The sequence below is a fragment of the Podospora bellae-mahoneyi genome, chromosome 4, assembly GCF_035222275.1.
Source record: "Podospora bellae-mahoneyi strain CBS 112042 chromosome 4, whole genome shotgun sequence".
Classification (NCBI taxonomy): Eukaryota; Fungi; Ascomycota; class Sordariomycetes; order Sordariales; family Podosporaceae; genus Podospora; species Podospora bellae-mahoneyi.
In genome coordinates this window covers 3,827,823-3,852,167 of record NC_085883.1, presented here as the reverse complement: position 1 = coordinate 3,852,167, position 24,345 = coordinate 3,827,823, and the positions used below count along the sequence as shown (strand labels likewise).

The window sequence follows — 24,345 nt, the reverse complement described above, 5'->3', positions numbered from 1 at the left end:
GATACTTTTACCCGTACGAGTAACCGATGTACTCTCGCTATCTCTTTATTTAATATAATTCTATACTTCCAATAACGTACCTTAATATCCTTTTAAACTAACCTAAACCTTTCTTTTGACTATAACTAACCCTATCATTAATTTCATTCCGTATAAATAATCCTTCCTAAACTTATAAAACGAACCCTCGTTTTCCTTTCAATAGTTTCTACCGCCCGTAAAACCTTTCAAGAACCCTATATTCATTATATTTCTAAAACCCCCGTTTACCTTTTATATAGTATTTAAATTTAAACCCCTAACCTTTAAAAACTAATCGCTCAACTTTACGCTTTTTTTTAAACTCATTTATTTTAAATATACCCTTTAATATATATCGCCTTTTTAATTTATTAAAGAGTTTAATTAACTACGGAATATTTTATATAATATTATAGAATCTGTAAGCCGGTGATTACTAGGATTCGTACGGTATATATTTTTCTTTAAACACGGTATACTTTAAAAAGTAAACTATATCCTCTGTTGCAGACCTTCAGTTAAGGCCCTTTTGTTTATTAGCTTCCTATAAAGCTCCCGATCGAAGAAGATGGTGAAAGAATAACCAGTAGCTTCCCTTTGGCTCCTTTAGCTCTCTTTCATCCTCCTCCCATTCCTCCAACGTCTTGGCCAACAACGTACCAGATGCCTCGTTGATCGCGTAGTCGTTATCTTTGTCACTTCTGCCATCGTCATGATAGTCAGCCTTTGCCTCTCCTTCCCCAGTGTGCCCAATGTCTACACCGGCGGAGCCCCACTGCTTCTCATAGCGCTCATCGCCCAAGACCAACCGCTCTGCCTCCTCACGTAGCTTTTGCTCTTTCAAGTTAATCCCATGAAAGTATTTACATGGATCTTCAGCAAGCAACGCTTCATTCGCTTCAGTCCACGCCAATGGGTCTGGCAGATGGGCGTAAAATCTGTGCAAGGGCTCGGCTGTGCAGTCCTGACCCAAACATCTTAGCGGATCGATGAGACTCGTGTACGCACGCTTGACCACCTCTCCGTTCTCATCCGTCATGGTGCGTTGTGTCTCTTGTGCGCTGTGTGCAGCATCTGCCATGATGATACGAAGTGTAAGGCCAGGTTTGTTGAGTTTGTTGTTGACATGTTTGATGGTCTCAATCCAGTCTTTGATTGCCGGCCCATCCGGATCAGGCCACGCCTCGTGGCTGTAAGCCGGGAAAGTGAGCTCAAGAAAGCGGATCGATCCAAGAGAGTTATCGGGAACCTTGTCTCGAAGGAACTTGCTGGCTGTGAGGCGGGCATGGGGATATGTGCTCAACCCCCATGTAGATTGCATCCGAGTTCCCGAGTTGGTATCAGTGTAAACATGATCGTGAACTATGAAACGATTCGAGGAAAAGAACACATGCTGAGCCTCGTAACACAGACTGCGACAAACAAGAAAGAGCGGCGTCGGTGGTGACCAACAACGGCATGTTGATGAGACGGCGGCGTGTCGAACCGAACAGAAACAACCAATGTAGCGGTCAGCTGAGCCTCGAGACCAGCAGCTTTTGAATTGGCACCCATAATGATGGTCGCTTCGGCATCTAGCGAGTGTCTCATTGTCAAAGCCCGCGCGATGCCACGAATGGTAATTTGAAGACCCATCAGCTTTGTAAGTTTCCCCATCCCATGACACCTCCCTAATTGGGGTCACAAGATCTGTGTATGTGAGTATACGCAACCGCAGCTCACGTGGAAGACGCAGAAGAGGCGAGGAAGAAGAAAGGGCAGTGGACTTTGGCAATGCAATGCAGCGTGCCTGCTCAACAGCGTCGCGAGCAAGCTGTTGAAGCTTTTCATTGGCCCTCCAACTAAGCCTAATGTGGCAGTCATCGAGTCGTGGCAGTAAAGCCATTGGGGCGACAATAAGCTTGCCAGCCTTGAGGTCGTCGTGCGCGACATCGCAAACCACGGATAATGTGAGGCGACCAGGCACAAGACTCGCAGAGAGATGCTCAATAGCTGAACACCAATTCTCAAACAGGCTTTCGGTTGTTGTATCTGAGCTGGTCAAAAGGCGCCCATTCGGTGGTTGGTCTGCTGCCTGGGAAGCATCCTCATCGCAAGGTTCGGGGGTCGGTTGGTGGTAGCAATAGAGACTAGAATCCTCAACCCGGGAGTTGATGCACTGGGTGCATTGCTGGTGGCAGGAATTTTGGTTGACAACAATCTTGAGATGAGTGAGTGAAGAGATTGCAGTTGTTGTCAGGGCCAGCAGACGGTCACAGTCATTCTCCAAGTAGGCGACAAAACTGTTGGCTGAGTACAGCAGGACGGCTGTTTCTTGGTAGATGACACGACAGGAGAGGAGAAGTCCGTGGAACTGAACAGGATTGGTGCGGTCATCGGATTCATCCATCAACAGATTGCCTCCATGTAGATTGAAAATGTATCTCTCGGCCGGCTTCCATGGTGCAAGGCCCAAGTAGAGGTAAACTCTGCGGCGGGTGTCAGGCGAGAGGCGCAGGATTGGAGGCAGCGGCATAGTTAGGGTGGTGAGCTTTCGACAGGTCGACGAGTTGGCGGTTGTTGAGAGGTCGAAGGGAAAATAGCTGAATCCAAGCATTGAGACACCGGTGGACGCTGACAGACGTGGCGATGGTGAAACGCGGTGGTCTCTCAATTGGCGACAACAACGCGTCGCAGGCCATTAAGATCTGAACACACTATGCTATTGGCTACCGAGTGCGGCTTGTGCCACATGCATGTGACCGTTGGGGGCCGCCGCTAAACTGCCCGCCCCTTCGCACTGCGCCGCCTCCAATCCGTTGGGTCAAAAGGAAAGGGATACTGAGCAATTCGAACATGGGTACCCTTACTTCGATGGAAAGCACATACGTTCTGCAAGTCCATGATGAGTGTGCATAGCGAGGCGAAAGATGAAGAAAGCGTTTGGCAGTGCTGAACTTCGCTTAGTCGCTGTGCAGTCAAGAGAAACAGCCAACCATGCACGCCAGTGGGCAGCTGACCACGTCAGCCTGACTAAAAGAGAATCTAGCCAGTCAACCATGGTGGCCTATGTGTCAGGTCGTTGCGGCGTAAGGTAATGTGAGACGATGAGCTTCAACAACCAGACCAGTAAGCCAGCCAGGGAAACGGGAGACAACAGGCGGAAACTTTAACTCTCTCCTGGGACATTATGCTCGATAGAAACCGTCGGACGTCATTCACCATTACGGTACATACCCATACTATCCGCCGTGGCCGCTGTTTGTGAGATGCGAGATATCTCGGTATGGACGCATCAGATATTGCAACTGAAGAATTGTCCCTTTCGTTTTGAGTGTATGGCCAGGTCCTCTTTTCGATTTCACCGACGCAGCATAGCATTGTTGTGTCTTGCGGTGGTTTCAATAGAGGTATTCAGACACAATGACCGGGTCTGAAAGATGGCCCGTCATTCAACATGCTGGGCCTGATGCAGAGTAGGCGTGTGGAGATGATAGTGCTATGCTATTCTTGAGCTCTGTGGACTACCAGTGGAAGACAGGTCCATGTATATAATACACTATTCTTCATGTCCGTAAGATGTTTGGAACCATATCACGAAAACCATCACTGCCTTGATACTTTCTCTAGTTCATTCTCGCTGGTCGAGTCACCTACATTGTTATCCCCCTTTTTGGACTAATTTCCTCGCCGAACACTTTAGTATACTCGGGACATATCCCCCACCATGGCAGCCATCGTTCCGCTCAACACTCCTCTTCAGATCTGGGGCCAGGAAGATCAAGTACCCCCTCTCAATAACGTGGGAGGTGCCGTCTGGTACAGACATTGGGAGTTTGACGGACCCGAGGAGCCAACAGATAGACAGCTTGAGGCCTGGGGAAAGGAGGCATTCGACTGGCTGCACAGAAACTATGCGAACAAGGGAGCCTACACCTCAACGACCAACTCCCTTCTCGTAGCTACCCTTTACGTCAACATGGGCTTTGCACGAGGTGGTATGGTGTTCCAGTGCACGATTCCGAGGGGCAGGTTCAACGAATATCTCAAGACTGACGAAGGCTGGTACAAAGCGCAAGCCTGGTGGGACGCTGTTTCACGTGTCGTGCTCTCGGCGGATGGAAAGAAACAGACAAGAGATGGACCCCGTGAGCTCCATGCCGAAGATGGAGTCTGGTATGTCTTTGAGAGCTGGTTCGAGAAAGAGGCCCGCTCACAACACGTTCGTGGCGGACGTTACTATGCCAAGTCACCAGCAAACTCTCCGGTCAAGATGCTCGTCTATGGCCGGATTCCAGGCAAGGGACCCAACAATTACGTGGGGATTCAAGAGCCGTGCAGCAGAGGACCCAAGGATCCGAACTGCCAGAAATGCTGCAACATATTGAATGTGGCTTGGGTAAAGCCGCACCCACAGTGGCTCGCTGGTCAAGGCGGTGGTGGCCTTCAGCTCCCAACGCCCCCGGCTGGCGGAGCGGGAGGATCAGGCGCCGCCGGTGGAAGTGGAACGGGGGCCACTGGTCAGAGCGGTAGCGGGAGGCCCGGGCCTAGCACCGGAGGGGGTGCGACAGGTGGCAGGACTAGCCCTTCAAACACTACCGGTTCAGTACCTGTCAACAACGCTTCTACTAAAGCTCCGACCTCGAAGCCCGTGACAGCAACCGCGAAACCCACACCGACAACCGGACGACCGGCTTTGGCAGACAAGTCAACTTCTGGCCTCAACACCCAAGCTAGCAAACCAGGTCAAAAGGTCCCAGCTCCAGCTAATACTACGGGACTCAAAACGTCGACCGCGTCGACAGCGGCCAAGACCACTGCTGCAACCAAGACTTCAGCCCCCGCCGCGACTAAAACATCGGCCCCCGTTGCGACCAAGACTGCTACGGCGACCAAGACTTCTGTCCCTGTTACGACAGCGAAGAAGACCACGGTATCTGGGAAGAAATAGACGTGGGCTTTACCACAATTTGACAATGGAGGTTGATGACCGAAGGATATTACTGGAGGATTTTTGCCGTGACAGTGTGGGTGCATATCTGGATTGTATGTCCTCCAGGTGAGGTTGGTTTGAATAGTTGGCTTTTACACGAATGTATTTTGCGTGGTTGCTTTGGATCTGGCTTGGCGTTTGGCGGTAGGTAGACATATTGGTGCTGAGCATCAAGAGCTAGGTAATATATCTGAACTTAGATAAGACCTATGGATAGTTGCAAGGTTCTAGTGAAACAGGGAGTCAATGTAAATCATCGAGATGACCATTGGCTTGCAACAGCCACGATCGGTTCTGACTGCTTCCAAGTTTTCAGCTCTTGATGCCTTCGTGCATTCTCTGTCGGTCTTTGGGTCAAGAACAGTGGGATCGAAGGCGTGTGAACCGCTTTTGGGATTCACATACTTTGACAGTAGCAATGCAAATGCTTCGGTTTTGCTTCTGGCAGCTCGTCTCAAGGAACAGGTTGGTAATTTGAGAGAAAACAAAACGAAGCTCTTGATCCTGCATCTGGTCACGGATGCTGCAAGCCCAGCTTTTGCGAAATAAGAGGACACAACCTCGTTATGCTCATTGCAGCTGGCGTTTCCTTATGAGGATCTGCATGCTCAATCTTAAATGTGAAGCGGAGCGACAGAGAGGGAACACCGGAATGCTTATTTTCTTAGCCTCTGCTTAGTTTTATAGCCCTTTCAATGTTACTCGGCCCAGACAACAGCACTCAAACCATCCTCTTCACCAGCCCGGCCTTTTTGGCCTACTTGGACGTTGGCCACCAAGTTTCCAAGCTTACCAGTTGCAGTGTCTCTTGCCACAATAGCCACGTTGCTCGAGGTTTGACCACCAATGGCGACGAGGGTGCCGTTCTTGTTGAAGGCAAATGTACGGGGATAGTACGAGTAACTGTTGGCCGCCTCAAGCCAGGCAATGGCACCAGTGGTGGGGTCGATGGTGTAAATGGCGATGGAATCCTGAGAGTTGCCAAATGTCTGATCAGCTCTGTTGGAAGCGTACAAAAAGTTTCCAAAAGTACGAATCTCGGCCGCTTTGGTGTTGGCGCCACCTTTCTTGCCGGGGGCGTAGGTGGAGATGCTGTGAGTCCTGGTGAGCGAGATGCAGTCGTTGGTGTAGTTGACATCCCAGGCAGAAACGGAATTGCCAAGCTCGTTAAGGGAGAAAACCTTTTCCTTGCCGCTCTCCGACTTCCAGAACTTTACGTGACGAGGTCCGTCACCGGCACCGGTTGCGTGGGAAGCACATGAAGTGAGACGGCCAGAGTTGGTGTCAATGCGGAACACGCGGATCAAATCGGCACCCAGGTCAGGAACAAGGATGAACTTTCCGGTAGGATCAAGATGAACCTCGTGAGGATGAGGGACATCCTGTCTTTGATGGGGCCCACGACGAGCAAGGGTGAATTTTTCCGTCTGTTGTACCCGGCTGCCCTGGAGGGGAAGCTTGTAGGTGGTGATGGTTGAGGGAGAACTGCGGGTGTGTCAAGGAAAGGTCATTGTGGTTTTGAGGAGTTGAGCGGGAAACGTACTATTCAGCCGTGGCAATGTAACTCCTGCCATCGGAACCGCCGTAAAGAATCCCATGCACGGAATTGCCTGAAACCTGCAAAGACGAGGCTAGGGAAAGCCGTCCATCGTTCTGAACGTTGAACTCGGCATGTTGGCCGCGACCCGTCCACGATTCGTCAAAGCAATAAAGCTTTCGAGTGTCGGAGTACAACTCAATCCATCCGGGAGTAGTTCCGCATCCGTTGGTTTGAGATGTCACCGAGATGGTACCGCTGGCACCTGTTGTGGTCAGGGAAAGGGTATAGATGCCGCCGCTGAAGTGAGAGGCAATGAGATTGACACCCAATGCCCCCTTGGCTAGGCCAATACCGGCCAACAATGCGAGGCGAAGCATGGTAAGAATGAGGTTGCCGTATGACCAAGAACTTGGCTCACACAACGAGAACAAGAGTCCCTTTTTAAAGATGCCCAAAAAACCATGATGCGATCGTCTAGGTGGTGGCGGCTGGATTGTCAGCTCTCCCCTTTTAGCCGGAATACCATCAATGCCAAATGTGCGGAGTTCCCCAGATTCTCGGTGGATCCTGGTAATTGCCTTTACCCCAGAAAACATATAGACTCGTGATCGTTGAGACTGGTGGTAATAGCCGGCTGCTTTCTAGCCTGTCTCGCAAACGGGGGTCGGGGGTAATTGCAACCCCTTGCAGCAATATAGGAATCCACAGTTACGGCTAGACGGACAATCAAGAGTTTGAATAGTCGTATATCAAGTGCCATGAGATCACCGTCGGTCCGTCATTACCCAATCTGTCGGGTACGGAACCATTGAAAATTGCATAGACGCCGCGCGTCGTGCATAACCAGAGGGGTTTCGTTGACTCTCATTATGACCAGTTCGCGTTCTCCTAGGTCTGAAAACCATGTTTCTGGCTCCAGAGCATCTCTTTTAGACGATGTCACCACCTTTAACCGGTCCAATGATGAATGGTATTTGACACTTGTCGAGCCGCTCCAATCCCGTCGGTAGACACCAGCCATCTTGATCCGACAGGGCTAGCAGTCAGGAATCCCCACACCACCTCTCCTGTAGATCTAAAACAAGCAAATCTCGTCTAGTTTGACCACTCATCTGGTTGAACTTGACTCGCGAGCGTACTATCAAATGAGGAAAATGCCCAATAAAACTGACCGAACCCAAGGTAGTAGAAGTTGAATCTCAGAACCAACGTGCTATCGGCTGCTCGGCCACCCCGGATCTCGTTGAAGGCGATTCAGCTCGAGGCCAAGCATTTCGAATAATGAATCTAAGGTTTGTCATCTTGTAGTACCTGCTTCGGTCAAAGAATGCACTCGAGTTCGTGACGCACGGCCAACAAAGTCTTCGTCTTCGGTCAAGTGTCCACCAAAGCACACGTGCCACACATATGAAAGGACTACCAAAAGAATAACGGCAACGCCGCATGGCAACATTCTATCTTCGCTTGCTGATTGATTGCTGTCGACAAATTTCAATCTCGATGGGCAGGATGATATCTTTTCCTCTTTTAAAGAGCAAACGCAGTGCCAAACACAGCACCAATCACCCACGCCACGAGTCAACATGTCATCTCCCTCGTCTTCTACCCTAGATCCGCCCCGCTGATCCCCTTTGAGGAATCTGACAGCGCGGGCAACATCATGATTCTAGGACTTCCGATGGGAAGTCTCCGAAAGCTCAACATACCGCTCGCGAACAAACTGTCAGCCGGGGGCATTTTCTTCCTCGGAGGATTGTAAGTTTTACATAGAAGCTGTTTGTCGATTGGATGTATGTTATCTAGCTAACTTGTCTCTTCTTCTCACAGTGTTGTGGTGACCGGAATCGTCAAGGTTGTGCTCGGCTACGTCCCTACCGCCCGAAATCCCAATCAGTTCAAGACTGTGCTCTGGGCTACACTTCATCTTACCACCCACCGCCATAATATGTGCTACTCTACCAATCATGAACCCCATGTTGCGACAGATCAGAAAGTCACGGACCTTTCAGCTTGTTGCCGGGAACGTGTTTTCGAAGACATGGAGGAGCACAACCAACAACGAAAACAGCATCTCGCGGGTAAGTGATGGGAAAGCGATAGGCAACGGCGCCAGTGGCAGCGATCAACCCAAAACCACACCTCTAGATGTGCTAGGCGGAAAAAGTCGCGACAGGGATGTTTGAAACTGAATTAGAATTACAACTCATTGTCTGAGGCCTTAGCTCCCCGTCCCTCAGGGCTACATCCATATCCATCCTAGACTTGCGCTGCGTTTTCCGGAACAGTCTTCCCCAATATCAATGCGCGGCACATCTGATGACACTTTGAGGATGCAAGGTTCAGACAAGCCATCGTCATTCAGCATTGGTACTTGTTTCAACACTGCGCTTTGGGCCCTCCTTGACGTCACCTGCACTTCTTCCAGCATCACCACCCAGCGATAAATGCAGGTGACACGGGGCATGTAACATGCGTCATGGATACGTGTAGCTACACGTCATTCGTTGTGAGGTTGTCTGGTTTAAAGATTGTCTTGTTCCAGAAATCCCAGAGACAGACAACTGCCCCAATCTCCGCCTCTCACCAACATCAGTATTGCCCTCTGTTAGATCAAGAACAACCACCAAGATGGACACCACCAACACCAAGCGCTTTTTTGACAATCCCATCATCCGCACCTTTCTTGGGCTCCACAACTTTTTGGTGCTTGCGTCGTCAACCATCTTGACTGGGATCTTGTCCTACTTTTTACACCACTACCACTACCGAAACACGCATCTTGTGTACCAAGAAGTGATTGCGGTAGTGACCCTTTTTCTATATCTTTTTGCAACCTTTTTACCGGCATTCAAATTTTATAGAGGCTACATGCTTCCGCTTAACCTGCTGCTCTCATACTTCTGGCTCACAAGCTTGATTTTCAGCAGCCAGGATTATGCCGGTAATAGGTGCTTGTACAATTCTCCTCCTTTTGTCAACAGGTGCCGGCTCAAGCATACCATTCAGGCATTTTGGATCATTGGTTTGTAAGTAGACCATCTCTACACAGTATGCCACCCCAGTGCTTACTAACGCGTTGCTATTGTAGTTCATACCTGTTCCTCAATGCGATCTTAGAAGCTCTAATGTGGGCTGGTTCGCGGACAAACAGACTTCTCCACGGTGGTGACATCGAGAAGGACAGACCGCTTACGAGTGGCAACGCAGTCCCTGTGAGCAACGGTCATGGAACCACAACAACGGTGTAGAGAGATGACGAATTGGACTGGCAACGCGGTACGTTGACGCTCTTGGGCCTTACAAGATGTATGGCGAGGGAGAATTTGTTGTAATATGTATTTGGATTTTTGTACACGAAATGGTAATAGGCTTCATGGTGTGAAACCATACTTCATGAGGTTGGACGGTTGGTATGATGAAATGATGGATTCGGAAATTACAATTGTACATATGGTTTCCAAAGGCAAACGGCAATCAAAAATACACAGTAGTCTATCGTCTATCAACACACGCATGCTCGTAGTTATTCCATCCATTATACGAAGTGAACTATGATGTCGACCTCGCGTCCTTTTCTGCCGGCAGAATCTCGGTACTCGTTGTTTCCTTTTGCGGTGTGCTTGCCATGTCAGTATCAGAAACCGATTCCTGAGGCTCATGCTCCCTGACTAAGATGCTGCCCTTCTTTCTCAGCTCTCTTGCATGTCTGGATGTCCTCCAGACAACCCCCTTCCACATTACCAAGAGTATGATGGGCACGAGTAGAAGGTAGAGACAACCCAAGAGAGTAAACGCCGGACCCATGCCCATCCCTAGGATCATGGGCGCGACGAATCCAGACGATGCTGCGCCCATGATGCATTTCGCTAGGTTGTAGGCTGCCAGCGCCGCGCCGGCTGTGTCGGGATAAATGTCGACAATCAGCGCGTTGACCACATTGTTGACTCCAACCAAACCAACCCCAAGGAAAAGCACCACAATGATCACCTTTTCAATCTCGACCATGTTAACGGTGATCCAGCCCCAAGAGGTTATAATCCCGACGCCCAATAGCAAAAATGGGAATGCAATCTCCAGTCTAACCTTCTCAATGGGAAACCGACTGAGGTCCATCTTGGTTTTCTTGTCCACCGGCATTCCCAGCTTTCTGGCATGCCGTCTCAGGTTCCAGTTCATGCCGGGTCCAACAAACACCACCGCAAGGATTGAGCCACCAGCCAATGGTAAATACATGAGTCCAATTTGCATGGGGGTAAAGCCATACAAGTTTTGGAGGAGGGCTGGCATGGCCGTTCCCACGGCATAGACCCCAGTGAAAACGGTACCGCCGATGATGAGTAAAAGTGCAAGCTCCTTCTCTCGGAGCAACGCAAAGGATGAAAACAAGTGAGAAGTGGCGTACTTGAGTTTGCCCTCGTCCGTGGTGTACGCAGACTTTTCAAGCGAGTTAAGGTTTTGAGGGACACTGGGGTGCCGACGGTAGTAAAACCACTGATACACGCTCTGACACCACCAGGGAGGGCGGACGGATCCGTCACCTACCACCTTGCGGCACGTTTCTGGTATGAACAACAGCATGAGCAAGAAGTTGATGCCCGCTGCAATGGTCAACATCCAAAAGATGCTCCTCCAACCCAAGTATTGCGTCATGGCACCGCCAATGACGGGACCGAGGGATGGGCCCAGAATGGACGGGATGGCCGTCAATGCAATATAAGCTCCTCTTTCGGCGCTGGTGATGATGTCGGCCACCACTGCCTGACAGATCACCATGATGGTCGCTGATCCGGCTGACTGGAAACACCGTATTACCAGCAAGTCCTCATAGTCATTTGCGAGAGCCAGGGCAATGTTGGCTGAGATGTATACGATGAAACAAAAAATGTATCCAGGTCGTCGTCCCAGTGTGTCGGTAAAGCCACTGAATAGGATAGGAGTCAAGCCCTGGAAGATCATGTAGGTGGTAACGGTCAGGTTGATTTCGGCCTCGGTGACGCCGAACTCGTCTTCCAAGACGGTTAGAGCAGGTAGGTAGACTTGGGCCGTGATTGGGTTGAAGAAACCACCAAAGGCGGCGCCGGCGACGATGAGCTTCTTTTGCCACGGTGACCATACGGAATACGGAGGTGGCACGTCGACGTCGTCAACACCGTCCGAGACGGGCTGCTCAGAGATGGGCTCGGTGTCGACAGCAGCGAGAGCAGATGTGCTTCCTGTCGCCACGGTTGCCATGACTGCCATGACGGTGTGTTTTGATGGTACCCAGGGCAAGCCCAGGGCAAGAAAACAAAAATAAAGGCGATAAAACGAAGAGAAAACCCTCAAGGCTTGGCCAGGTCCAAAGCGGTGGGTGGATGCCAATGTTCAGCGCGTCGTCGATGTTCTTTTACACTTATGTCGTGCATTTTCAGGCGAGGAGAAGGTGTCATGGAACGGAGGATAGGGAGCCAAAGTGCCCTTTCTCCCGGTGTCTCGGTCGAGCCCGTCTTTCCTTGTGGCCACCCCATTGTTGGGTTGCATTCCAGAAGGTCCACTATTAGTGGCCGCGCCCCCCTGCCGCACATCCGGGGTGTGGGTGGGACTGTGAGACTAATCCCAAAACTGTTTGACATCTGATGGTTGTGTTTGTCTTGGCATCGAGTCAACAGAGGGAGAATCGATTGCCAGATTATGAATATCCCATTAAAAAGACCCAGCGCCCCGGCGGAGCCATGAAGGAAATGGATGCCATGTGGTGGTACTGAGAAGTGAAGACTTCTTGAGGGTCTGTCTTCCTGCCTAGGTCTCCGACGACTCCGTTCCCCCGGTTGCCATTGTCAAAGATACCGAGGTATGATGCGACTTTGCGGCTCATGACTGGAAGAGTTGGGGTTGCCTACCTTTGTAGTAGCTCTATCGCTGATGGCCAAGATATGTGGACTGTGACCAGAAGTAGGGGAGGCTTGTCGGATAAGCCCACGTGCAGTCAGATCCCAAAGCCGGGACGGGTCTCTTTGGAGGTTTTGATGCTATCTCGTGGTTTAAGCTAACCTACCTCGCCAGTCACTACCGAAGTCTGGGAATAGGAACACCGAAGAAGCCGACATGTGATGGAGCCAAATATGTTCCGTTCTCCGTGCCGAGTTTGCCTCCGCCCCGGGGCTTTGAGCTTTGGTAAGAACTGGTGGCCCAATTTCACATGCTTTCCATTTCTAGTCCCCCAAACGGCAACAGAGCACGAGAAGGGGACGGTTCCTGGAGGTACGATGTCCCCAGATCCCTATCTCCCGGTACTGTGCACATGCAGTGAAAAGGACTGGATCAAGACACGTCTGAGATGGCAGGCCTTAATTTCCAGCTTTGACTGTCCTGTCTTACATTTCATAGGTGACTCAGATTTGATGCCATCAGATCGAAACCCGATGACACGGTTCGAACAATAGAAGAGCGGAATGGGAATGATCGGCATTCCCGGGGCCTGGACCGGAACGGAGTGAAAAACCCAGACCTGATGGGAAAACACCGCCTTGAAGTCAGTGGTTGTTATGGACAGGACAAAAGTGACGAGAAAACCAGTCCGTGTCCGTGTGAGGCTTGCCGTGGTGTAACGCTGACCCTGCGGGGATCTCGGTACATCTGCCATTGGCGATGAGCTTGTTTCCTGTTTGGGTCGTCCTTTTTTAATGTTATCAAAGTGGCCCAGGCTCAAACACGTCATTGGACGTTGAGAGTGGGGCTCTGGGAGGCCAAAAACATGCGCTAAGGCTAGCTCCCGCATTTCTATTTCAATCACAACCAATCACAACTCTCAGGCACAGACACACAAGCAGGGACCTTGACTTGAACAGTTGACAGCAGACATGTCGAGATCTCCTTTCAAGACATTGCAAGACAAAACGACATTGCGAATGGAGGCATCATGACAACTTGCACGGTTTGATTTATCTAAGCTAGTCTAGTGAGTGGAAACATTGAAACAGATCATCGAAGCACCAACACGCTCATCTCAATTACTCCTCGTCGTCAAAGAAAACCCAGGCACGGACCTCGAGCGAGCGCCTGGTGGGCGCATCATCAGCCGTGTTGTCGTCCCAGAAAGCGCCGTGGGGCACAACGCGAGCGGCATCGCTGTCGCCTGACGAGAAAACAAGCACCTCCTCCTTCTTCATGTCGCTGACATAGTAGTAGCTGTACTCGGCGGCATACTTGAGAACACTGTCCTGCGCCTTTTGGCCGCGGATGGCGACGCGGGGGTCATTGATGGGCGTAACTGTGGCCATGTGGCTGTCATAATCCCAGTTGGGGACCTGGGCGTGGTTGATAAAGATGAGGGGCCACTTCTTGATGACCTCGTCCACACCACGCCAAACGTTGATCTGGGCATACCGCTTGTGCTTCTTGAACAGTCTCTCGGCCTCCTCCTCACCAAAGTACTCAATGATGCCGTCGCGGAGCGTGCGGCGGTCACGGTCAACGTGGGCAATTGGAAGGGAGGCCGAGGTCATGCCCTTGTTGGCCACGTTCTTGGTGCCAAAATCGCGAGGATGAGCACCGTTTTGTCGGATGCGGAAGATGTAAGGCTCCACGATGGGGGCCTTGGTGATGTCGGCAATGATCTTCTTGCACTCGGCATAGTACTCAGTCTCAATCAACTTGCGGCCCTCGGGAGTGTTTCCAGCAAGCATGTCCTCGGTGGAAAGGTTGCTGACGTGGTCGGCGAGCTCGTAGCCGTCTCCGGCGAGAGATGGCTTGGGCTCCAAGTGGCGGATGTCGTGAGCCACAATGTTGACCTTCTGGGGCTCGTTGATGTTGGTGTTGCCATTGCCATAGTCGACAAAAGCGTCGGCACCGTCCTTGGTGCCATTCCACATGCAGACAAAGCCTGTGGTGGAGGTGGGGGCGACAGCAGCAGCGGCCATTCTGATCGATTTCGAAGTTGTATGAAAGGTAAGATGTTGTGCAAAAGTGTTTGTAGTTGAGAGCGTTAAGAGCAGGCGGCAGAGGCTTCTAGTGGATGGTGGTGATGGTGATGAGAAACAAAACATTCAGAGTGCGCGCTGACTCCTGGGACTTATGAACTTGGAGTTGTCGGGATGCGGAATGCAGTAAACAAGGACGGCATAAGCCCGGAAGATTTCAACATCTCCTGGTCCGACCGCCAAGACATCAACAAAAGATCAAACATGCCACAATTTTGACATTATCAGACAATATCTTTCTCAAAGGATTCCAGACCGGTAGAGCTTCTATGAGGCGGACTTGACCGAAACAGCCGTGAGCTGCGCACACGGAAGCGATGGAAAGGAATCTGAGGATTTTTGTGGGGACACCACGCCCCAGGTACGTGCTACACACCTGCAGGTCCGGGTCAGCAAATATTTCCCAATCGCAAGGTACTGCCGCCGGCTCCTATGGAATGGAAGAAAAAGTCCTGCGCAGCACTTTACTCCCCGATATCCCAAAAGTCTCACGGATAGCTCGCTGTGCGGCTGCAACGGTTCCATTGTTGCCGCTCCTCGAACACTTGCTATATGTGGAAGGGATCTTCCGAACTTCCCGGATGGCCGACCCCACGACTTGTTGAGACACGACATCACCCCCAGCGACAAGTACATGACGGACATGTGAATCAGTGCAGTCCAAGTTGGGAAAAGGACTCGACATCCTCAACAGTCCCCGTCCTAACTTCCAAAAGTGCTTAAATGCCAGCACTTGTACCGTGATACTGAGCCACGACATCCAACCAACACTCCAGTCCGCATCGACTTGAATACTCGTTCACGCTCAGTCAACGTTGACCAACCACCAAGATGCCTTCCAAAGAGACCGGCCAACTGCGCATTGTGGATTCTCGCACCGAGAATGCCTACCTTATCCCCATCCATGATAACTTCATCCGGGCCAAGGACCTCATGGCTATCACTACCCCAGATCCAAAGGGCAGCGATATTGAGCAGAAGCTCACCGTCCTCGACAATGGCTTTGAGAATGTCGCGTGCATGGAATCCGAGATCACCCTGATGTAAGTGCCAGTTCCCTTTTCACTTGGCTCCACGTGTTAATGCAAGACAGTGACGGCAACCGGGGCCAAATCCAATATCGTGGCCATCCCATCCAAGAGCTCTTCCAAAACAATGACTATGAGGATGTGCTTTACCTCTTGATGTGGGGAAAGCTTCCTACACAAGCCGAAAAGCTGGATGTGCGACGAAAGTTCGCTGCTGCCATGGTACCAACCAAGACAGTCGTTGACACCATAGCTGCGTTCCCGTAAGTGGCATCAACGCTCTCAGTCGACCGGGTGAGCTCCATACTGACCACCGTGCTTGCTCTCCAGACGCAACAGCGATACATACCCGATGTGCCTCGCCGGTCTCTGTGCTTTCATGTCAGGGGACAAGGTGATTGCCAACAATCGACACACACACAAACCCAGCTTCCACAACAACTTCGAACAGGCCGATGCGGCCATCATCCGCACCATCGCCTACTATGCTACTACCCTCGCTCTTATTCACTGTCACAAGCGAAAGCTGACCTTCACAAACCCGGATCCCAATGGCAGCCTCATTGGAAATCTGCTGTTGATGATGGGCAAGACAAACAAGGAGACTGGTGTTGGTCCCGATCCCGAGATTCAGGCGTGCCTTGAGAAGCTCTGGATCTGCTACGCAGACCATGAGATGACCAACTCTACCGCCGGCCTTCTCCATGCTGGCTCCACTCTTGCCGATCCAGGCTCTTGCGCCATTTCCGCTTTGGTGTGCGGATTTGGTCCCCTTCATGGAGGCGCCATCGATCTTGCTTATGAAGCACTGGGAAAGATCAAGCACCCCAGTTTTGTCCCTGCTTACATTGAAATGGTCAAGTCCAAGAAGGCTCGTCTGTTCGGCTACGGTCACCGCATCTACCGCACCCGCGACCCCCGCCTTTCCCTCATTGAGGAACTTATTGAGAAGAACAGGGAGAAGTGTGACGCCAACCCTCTGCTCAGGGTTGCCTTTGCCATCGACAAGCTGGCCAATGAGGACGAGTACTTTGTGAGCAGGAAGCTCAAGGCGAATGCCGATCTGTTGGGATGCTTCTTGTACTCTGCTCTGTACGTGCCATCGTTCGTGCATTCCATGTGGTGAGACAAATGCTAACAAACCATCTTGTCGCAGGGGCTTCGAGACCGACATGATCACGGCCATCATCACTCTATCGCGAATTCCCGGTGGTCTCGCACACTGGAGAGAGACCTTGGGTATGTTTCCACATCCGAATCTAGGTCTACCTTTCAGAATCAGATCCTAACATTGTAATTGACAGACAAACCCATTAAGATTTGGCGTCCCCGTCAGATCTACACTGGCGACAGAACTGATGATGTTGACACTTCAGGACGGCAATCTTTATCCTCCAACGAGGGCGCCTTGAAGGAGAAGCACGGCATCCAGGTCCGTGAACTTAACTCTGGCAAGAGCAACAAGATTCCCCTCAAGGTTAAAGCTATCCTTTGGGCCAAGAGCTGCTTTTCCTAGGTCCAATATGTTCAAGTTGATGAGGATAGAGTCGAGATTCTAAAAACGAAAGTGGGCAGTTGCATCAGGTGTGGTAGCATAATACCTTAGAGTCTTAGACGTGGGAAGGGGGGGTTATTCTGTTTTTCTTTGGTTTTCCGTTTTCATTTTACGCTTTTCTGTATGTAGCACGGAGTTTTATTTCCATTTCCCTAGCAATCTCTAATCAGTTTGATACCAACCTGCAGCTCAGCCATGAGCAATCTGAGCCAATTTCGGGAAAAGCAAGTCAAGGTTTCCCGTCCCTCGTTGCCATTGTAGCGGCACACAGACACCTTGGTACACTGATACACACCACCATGAGCCTCGCGGAAGAGGACATCACCTATGCCTGGGAAAGGTTACATGCACGGTGGTGTTACACCAAAACGAGCAATAATACCATATTTCGGGAACTGGAGAGGCGGTGAGTTGAGTTGGTATGTTACAGTGGTTACCATACGTGGGTTGAAAGTTGATACGCAGCGGAGAAAATGGCGGAGAGTATCGATGAACCCCATATAGATAAGAGAGGTAAGCCGAGTTTCATCTTCGAATGCGTGACAGTCACCAAGATTCAAATAGCCGTGAACTAAACAACAGCAAACTCTATATACCCCATGAGACTCTGGAACTGATCATGCGGTCCTAGATAGGTATACAACCATAGACCTCGGACGCTTCAAACAGTTGCATCTCGACTGGGTTGAGACTCGTTCTGGAGCTATCTTCCTTTGATATGTCAAGTCGGGGTGGTTTCCTCTTTCATCTTGTTAGGTGCTACCTTACCTTACCTTCCCGGCCTGCCCCCTCTCTCTGATGGTAATGGGCATCGGCAAGATTCATACCCGGTCAACTCGATCCCTTTATTCGGACTTGGCAACAAGCAAGTGCCCACATGAATGGGCTACCATTTCATTATGCGCATACATTGTGCTGCAGTGCAACCCTAGTGTCCTGTCGGTATTTTGTATTGTGAGAAAAGCATCCATGGCTTTGTGACCACTTGGATGTCTCGCAGTGGGAACTCAGAACGAAAGTGAATAACACGCTGTGAGAAAATAGCCAGTAGGAACTCTTCCAGGGTCAGACTGACCCAGTATTCACACAAGATAAGGTGAGAAGTGTCGCAATAATGAAGATTGGTAGCCGTCCAGCCGCAATCTGTATGGCTATGAACTGACTCAGGACGAGGACTGTTCCCTCGTAAGGCCCAATGCAAGTCCGGCTGGATGCAGAAGCACGCAAGTTTGCTGTCTATAAAAGTCTCCTTTTTGTCTCTGGAAGCTTGCTTGTTACTGTCATCACCAACACCCACTTCAATCACTGCAGACTCCAAAACCATCGAATCCAACCTCTTGCAAGACATGATCCATTACATCATATTGCTCACCCTTCCCCTTCTCGTCTTTTCCCTCCCATCACCTGATCTTATAGGACCCCGCACCCGTCCTTCACCTTTCCTCATCCGCAGCCGTGCGGAAGCAAGAGATATTGACTATTGGAATACGCCCCGCCCCGATAACTTCCTCTCCAAGCGGTCCAATGTTCACTCGATCGAGTACTTCACTAATCCCTCTCCATCTTTCAAAGCCCGTTTTCCTCGCCAGGTATCCTATTTTGCCTCACCCTTGATCAACCCCGAGCAACAAACAAGCGAGCAACATCTGGCCAGTGGGAAAACATGTCTGGATCTGGCTTGTACCACCCTGCGGTTACATCCTGGGGCCCGGTTGGCAGGACGTATATTATACGCATCGCGACCGAAAATGCCGTCACAAGTACTATCGCGGCGGTAGCAACCCGTGGATTCCAGAGTGGGACGATCTGGGTGGAAGCCTCGACTCTGCTCCCAGTTGTTGCAGCAGGAGAAGTGGATACATGCACATGTTTTGCAAAGGAACAGACTATCAGATCTGGCATCGCCCCTACAGTGGCGGTGCGTGGGGATCATGGCAACCGATGGGGGGCAACTGCAAGCACTATCCTTCCTCGTGCTCCTGGGGCGGCAGGCATGCGTCTGTCTACACCAGTTCCAGTGACAATCAGCTGTGGGGGATTAGGTACGATGAGAATAGCGGATGGGGCAGCTGGCAAAACATGGGCGGCTCCCTCGCCGGTGCGCCAAAGTCTGTAAGCTGGGGTAAAGGCCACACGGGAGTGGTGGTGAGAGGGACAGATGGACAGGCATGGGCGACACAAATGATGAATGGAAATACTTGGGGAAGCTGGACAAACCTCGGGGGCTCGTTGGATAGTGAACCCAGCGCCGTTGCTTGGAGCGGCAATATGACTGTGGCCGTTGGGGGAACCGACGGGGCGGTGTGGATGAGAACTTACACCAACAGCACCGGGAATTGGGGTAACTGGATGAACATGGGTGGAGATGTGCGACCAGGCATGGCTCCAGATGTTGTTGCTTGGGGCAATCAGATGGAAGTGTACTACACTGGCCGGGACGATACCATGTACCGCAAAAAGGCCACCAATGGCCAGTGGACAGCTTCGTGGGAGAATATGGGCGGCAATGCTACTACGAAGCCTAGCGGCTTAGCATGGGATAACGGAAAGGTGGATGTATACGGCATGGCGTCGGATGGTAGCACCCGTCGATGCTATTGAGGTATAGGTATGTGAAAAGAAGGCTGGAAAAAAGTTTGAAGGTAGCACTTGCGATGGCTAATTTTCTTTTGGGGGGTTTATGAATGACAGAGAGATTGAAGAATTTCATCACTCGCTAAGGTATGCTGCACAAGTTGTTCACATCCAATGTAATCATAAATTACAGTGGACAAAATATCAATTCTCATTGGTCCGCTGGCGTAATGGCAGCGCGTCTGACTACGATACAAGTACCAATCAGGAGGTTCCAGGTTCGACCCCTGGGCGGATCGTTGCTTTTTGACATCCAATCTTTTTCATTTTTTGTTTTTTGTTGCTGTAAGTATGAGATAATGAAGACCACTTAATGATACAATGACGGGAAATTATGTACTTAAGAGTCAGAGGTTCACGTTGTATAGGTACATTGTGAAAAATTACTAAGAATCTACCTTACTTTCCCTTCTTGATTATGGCTGCCACACCACCTCAACTTCATGTCCCACCATCATCTTCAACGGTCTCGATTTCAGCGATAACAGCACCGCGACTATCCATTCCTGTCCTGCCGAGCTGTTCTTTGGGCCTCCGATAACGGGTCACAGAGGGTTTGCAGCTCAATTTGGTCGTTCCTCATCCACCACCCAACTCACAAAAAGACATTCCTATTTGATCTAGTAATACGAAAAGATTGGCGTAATCTTGCCCCTGATTTGGTCAGTCGCCTGCTTGCGTTAGTGTGGTAGCTGCATGTTGAAATGGATGTGCATGACATCTTGGTGGCAAATGGTGTCGACACGAGCTCTATTTACGGGATTATTCTGTCCCATCATCATTTGACCATATCAGTGACCCATCCACCTTTCTGACAACTGTTCCACTCATTGTTGGCCCTAGATTCACAACGACATTGCTACCGGGCTACCCGGCCGATCCAGCCAGTGTCATCCGCGATAGCGACTATGCTGGGCGCCGGATCACGGAACCGGAGTTTGGAAAAGAAAGCTGTAAGCTTGGAAACTTCCTCGCCTTCGACTTCCTTGGTGACAGATCATTGTTTATCTTGGATGCCCCCGGCCATACGGTAGGATATATCTGCGCGTTTGCGCGAGTCACTCCGTCCTCGTTTGTTTTGTTGGCTGGAGATACGATCTATCACCCTGGAGAAGTAAGACCATCCCTTTACCTCCCTTTACCCGACGTAATATCACCCTCCCATTTTGTGCATCAGGTTCAACTTCGGATGAAACATTTTGCACGGAATCGCCTCGGCTCAGCCGTCTTCTTCCAGACGGAGAAAGAGCGAGCTTCTACACGTCGTGCGCCAGCCATGGTTCACGCTGGCATCACAACGTTGACATGTTGCGAGCAACAGTCAAAAAGCTGCAAGAGTTGGATTGCAATGATCGAGCCTTTGTCCGTGCCAGCCACGATGAGAGTCTTGGTGACATTGTCGACTTCTTTACGACAGAAACGCCTGGCCAATTTGTTGAATAAGGCTGGAAAAGAGAAGCCACTTGGAGGTTTCTTAGAGATTTCAGTAAAGCGGTCGAGGTGGAGTGTGAGGGCCAAATAAATATCCAAATGATGCTTGGGCGTAACGCCCGACGGCAAATGTTGAAAGAAAATCAATTTAACTACCTTCTTTACTGAGTTCGCCAATATCTGTGGTATCATAGTTGTGTGCCAAATGCCCTGTGTCATTGCCCCAATGCTTTCCGTTTTCCTTTTCCAAACCCTGCCAATATGATCCCGTTGAAACGCCCGGCTATGCAGCACCAATCCAAGGAGCGAACTAAGAAAACTGTCTCGAAAAAATTATAACGCCCTCCCTGGCAGTTCATCGTGATCGTCTGGAGTATTCTGATAGATGTCCTTTTGCACTTGGTGCATGTCGATGTGAGCAATAGCACCATCTCCGTCGAAAATCTTGGCAATTTCTTCCAGGGTCGGCCCTTTAGTCTCGACATAGAAGAACCACACAAACAGGAGCTCAAAAAAGTTCCAGATGGTGTAAAACAGCATGAGATTCCAGTGATTTGGTAGCCTTTCCCATGCAATTTTGTTTGTTTGACTAGAGGTCAGAGTCGTTAGCCATGAGTCGTTTTCGCGGGTTTGGTGTCAAGGCATCAAACTTACTTCCCCAGCGCCAAGATGGCTTGCACGGTAATGTTCATGATCATCATCCCCTTGGCTCGGAGGTGGAAAGGCAACACCTCGAGAGCATAGGCCACCAGCAGGCCCGAAAACCCAATGTCGTAAAAGATGCCGAACACCCAAATGAAGACGAGCTGCACATAGCCAGCAGTGAGGTTGGTTGGATTGCTATGCTCGTAAACAATTCCGGTAATGGTCCAGCAGAGAAACGAGATGACCATGCCGACCATGGCTACCAAGAATAATGGCCGTCTGCCCCATCGGTCGACGTTGAGCGCCGCGGTGATGGTGATGATGAGATCGAGGATGGTCTTGCCGGTGGACATGGCCAACTTCTGGTTCTGGTCGTTGATGCCCGCTCCCCTGTAGATCATGTCGATGTAGTTGCTGAATAAAGCGTTCCCACTGTACTGGGAGATGACACCCAGTGATACGATGATGGCCAGGCGCCATCTGTTTCCCTTGGTTCGGAAAAAGTCCTTGTAGCTGGTGGACTGTTCGTTCTCCTTTTGAATCCGGATAGTTTCACGAATCTCGCGGTACTCAAACTGAACGGTGGCGTTGTTTATGTCCCCCCCAGCATGCCACTTGGACAGAATGTGTAGCGCCTCCTGAGGTCTCTCCTTGTTGATGAGATAGCGCGGCGATTCGGGAATCCACCAGATGCCCGTAAGTTGAATCAATGACGGCACGATTTGCAGGAAGGTGATGGACCTCCATGACCAGTCATTTTTGATGTTGGCGGTGCCCCACGCGATGCATGATACAAGCAGCGCACCAGCATTCCAGAGACAGTTATACACGGCCGTGACGGGACCTCGATGTTGCGGGTGACAGATTTCGGTGAGCAAGAGCGGCGATGCCATTTGGGAAAGAGAATTGCCAAAGCCAAGCATGAAACGGCCGCCCATATACACTGCACGGCACCAAGGTTAGCACTTTCTCACTCCAAGAATGTCTGTGGTTGGGGCCAAACACACTCCCATAGCCGTTGGCAAATGCAGTCAAGAGACCGCCGCCTATCATGAACAGACAGCCGGCCACAATGGCCGATCTCCTCCCATAGGTATCGGCCACGTGAGGCGTTATGAAGAAGGACAGAATGGACCCAATGTTGAACATGTTGACCAAGATGGCCAGTTTGCTATCCAGGATAGGATCCCCATTCGGCTTGTCCCTCAGTTCGGGAAAGAAAAAGTACCTCCACAGGTCTATTTGCTGTGAGGTATTGACCAACATGCCATCGTAGCCTGTCGTTGCCGAGGCCACCATCAATATCGCGGCCATGCCATAGAGTTTGCGTAGATGAGGCTCCCGAGTCCAGTATACCCTCTGGAAACGAGGGGTCTCATGAACTGGGACCTCAAAGGATGAGGCCGAGTCATTTCTAATCCGGTGTCGTTGGGCCATGGCGACCTGACCCTCGGTGGGATGTTGCCACCTTGCTCAGTGTTGCTGTGTGCTGGATGCCGTCCAAAGAGGTTGTCGTCAGATGGTGCGGCAGAAGTCCCAAAAGAACAAAAGAAGAAAGCAAAAGGCCACAGACTCCCGTGCGTGCATACCCGGTGTTCAAGTAGTCCTCCCAATGACGGGCTATCGCTCCTCGGCGGACCCTTGAGGACGGTTAACAAGCACGGAGCAAGCGGGGAGTCCATCAAGGCCCAGGGGGGCAATCCTTCAAAATGCCAACAGGGGCTAGTCGACAGTCCGTCGTTGCACCATGAGCGGGGTATGGACTCAACTGGGGAACTTCCATGGGTATCAGCCTTCCTGAGGGGCGACCCAAACGGCGAAGCGGACAGGGTGTACCGAAGGCTGCCCCCCTGCATGATGGGGAACACCTGGTGACTGATGGTGCTGGTGTGGTGTTGGTGAAGCAATTTTGGGGAACAATTTCGTATAAAGTGCTCGGTTCCAGACAATAATCCCATGCCATTGGGACTTGTAATGGAGGCCGCGAGGTGACCGGTACCCGGTTGACTGGCGTGACGGCCGTGGGTGTTGACTGCTTGCATGACGCTTCCACACAGACCTCTTCTGTGGTCGAGTCATCTCACCTTGTGCAATTTGACGAATGCGAGAGCACCTGCCGCTGGACTTTGGCTGGCAGAGCTGGGCCCGGGATGTTGGGCGAGAGGATGCCGACGGGAGAAGAAGGCCCGGAACAGCAGAACCTGGAATGCAACGCTAAAAGCTCGCCAATGGGGTTAGCAGCAAGAAAGAGCACTGGATGCACGCAATCCACCTCACGCGACCTGTCAGTGTGTGCATGTACTGTACGGAGTAACTGAGTACTATAGGGGATATTGCCTGTCCCCCAACGCAATGAGGGTGATGGACAGAAAAGCGACGATCCATCAATGGCATCTCATCACGTCAACGAAACAAGAAAAGAGCGGCGCATGTTGCAGGGGCAGGAGAAAGTCCGGATGAAAGGGGAATGGAGCTGGGAGAAACCATCGGGCGGGCCGCGGAATGAACAGGGTTAGAATGCGGGGAGGTGGGCCTGGGGCAGCTGGTGGCCTGGCAATCCG

At 51.0% G+C, this 24,345-nt stretch overlaps 10 protein-coding genes and 1 non-coding gene across 11 annotated transcripts; 5 read left to right on the top strand and 6 right to left on the bottom strand.

Annotated features, from left to right (window-relative positions):
- Window positions 1-565: 565 nt before the first annotated feature.
- On the bottom strand, window positions 566-2,536 carry QC761_404170 (uncharacterized protein; the record flags this gene model as incomplete). The annotated part of the gene is made up of 1 exon (XM_062878704.1): window positions 566-2,536. One exon carries the CDS (start codon window positions 2,534-2,536, stop codon window positions 566-568), a length of 1,971 nt encoding a protein of 656 aa, XP_062732868.1.
- A 1,056-nt stretch (window positions 2,537-3,592) lies between these two features.
- On the top strand, window positions 3,593-5,279 carry QC761_404180 (uncharacterized protein). The gene is made up of 2 exons (XM_062878705.1): window positions 3,593-3,998; window positions 4,074-5,279. The coding sequence occupies exons 1-2, from the start codon at window positions 3,728-3,730 to the stop codon at window positions 4,949-4,951; spliced, it is 1,149 nt and encodes a 382-aa protein (XP_062732867.1). The 5' UTR covers window positions 3,593-3,727; the 3' UTR covers window positions 4,952-5,279.
- Window positions 5,280-5,639: 360 nt separating this feature from the next.
- Window positions 5,640-7,012, bottom strand: QC761_404190 (uncharacterized protein). The gene is made up of 2 exons (XM_062878706.1): window positions 6,537-7,012; window positions 5,640-6,478 (listed from the first exon to the last, which is right to left on the bottom strand). Exons 1-2 carry the CDS (start codon window positions 6,908-6,910, stop codon window positions 5,692-5,694), a joined length of 1,161 nt encoding a protein of 386 aa, XP_062732866.1. The 5' UTR covers window positions 6,911-7,012; the 3' UTR covers window positions 5,640-5,691.
- Window positions 7,013-9,096: 2,084 nt separating this feature from the next.
- QC761_404200 (uncharacterized protein) lies at window positions 9,097-9,922 on the top strand. The gene is made up of 2 exons (XM_062878707.1): window positions 9,097-9,559; window positions 9,622-9,922. The coding sequence occupies exons 1-2, from the start codon at window positions 9,162-9,164 to the stop codon at window positions 9,779-9,781; spliced, it is 558 nt and encodes a 185-aa protein (XP_062732865.1). The 5' UTR covers window positions 9,097-9,161; the 3' UTR covers window positions 9,782-9,922.
- Window positions 9,923-10,082: 160 nt separating this feature from the next.
- On the bottom strand, window positions 10,083-11,774 carry QC761_404210 (uncharacterized protein; the record flags this gene model as incomplete). Its single annotated transcript, XM_062878708.1, has 1 exon — window positions 10,083-11,774. The coding sequence occupies one exon, from the start codon at window positions 11,772-11,774 to the stop codon at window positions 10,083-10,085; it is 1,692 nt and encodes a 563-aa protein (XP_062732864.1).
- A 1,608-nt stretch (window positions 11,775-13,382) lies between these two features.
- QC761_0072520 (uncharacterized protein) lies at window positions 13,383-14,573 on the top strand (the record flags this gene model as incomplete). The annotated part of the gene is made up of 3 exons (XM_062872727.1): window positions 13,383-13,470; window positions 13,701-14,459; window positions 14,488-14,573. The coding sequence occupies exons 2-3, from the start codon at window positions 14,057-14,059 to the stop codon at window positions 14,571-14,573; spliced, it is 489 nt and encodes a 162-aa protein (XP_062732862.1). The 5' UTR covers window positions 13,383-13,470; window positions 13,701-14,056.
- On the bottom strand, window positions 13,523-14,431 carry QC761_0072530 (uncharacterized protein; the record flags this gene model as incomplete). The annotated part of the gene is made up of 1 exon (XM_062872728.1): window positions 13,523-14,431. One exon carries the CDS (start codon window positions 14,429-14,431, stop codon window positions 13,523-13,525), a length of 909 nt encoding a protein of 302 aa, XP_062732863.1.
- Window positions 14,574-15,322: 749 nt separating the features above from the next.
- QC761_404230 (uncharacterized protein) lies at window positions 15,323-17,253 on the top strand (the record flags this gene model as incomplete). Its single annotated transcript, XM_062878709.1, has 5 exons — window positions 15,323-15,534; window positions 15,585-15,782; window positions 15,850-16,611; window positions 16,676-16,758; window positions 16,824-17,253. The coding sequence occupies 5 exons, from the start codon at window positions 15,323-15,325 to the stop codon at window positions 17,033-17,035; spliced, it is 1,467 nt and encodes a 488-aa protein (XP_062732861.1). The 3' UTR covers window positions 17,036-17,253.
- Window positions 17,254-19,153: 1,900 nt separating this feature from the next.
- On the top strand, window positions 19,154-19,675 carry QC761_404240 (uncharacterized protein; the record flags this gene model as incomplete). Its single annotated transcript, XM_062878710.1, has 1 exon — window positions 19,154-19,675. The coding sequence occupies one exon, from the start codon at window positions 19,154-19,156 to the stop codon at window positions 19,673-19,675; it is 522 nt and encodes a 173-aa protein (XP_062732860.1).
- Window positions 19,676-19,864: 189 nt separating this feature from the next.
- QC761_0072490 lies at window positions 19,865-19,947 on the bottom strand. Its single transcript has one exon. It is a non-coding gene; the product is annotated as a tRNA-Arg (tRNA).
- Window positions 19,948-21,265: 1,318 nt separating this feature from the next.
- QC761_404260 (uncharacterized protein) lies at window positions 21,266-24,240 on the bottom strand. The gene is made up of 3 exons (XM_062878711.1): window positions 22,792-24,240; window positions 21,794-22,727; window positions 21,266-21,728 (listed from the first exon to the last, which is right to left on the bottom strand). Exons 1-3 carry the CDS (start codon window positions 23,219-23,221, stop codon window positions 21,473-21,475), a joined length of 1,620 nt encoding a protein of 539 aa, XP_062732859.1. The 5' UTR covers window positions 23,222-24,240; the 3' UTR covers window positions 21,266-21,472.
- Between the last annotated feature and the right edge of the window lie 105 nt (window positions 24,241-24,345).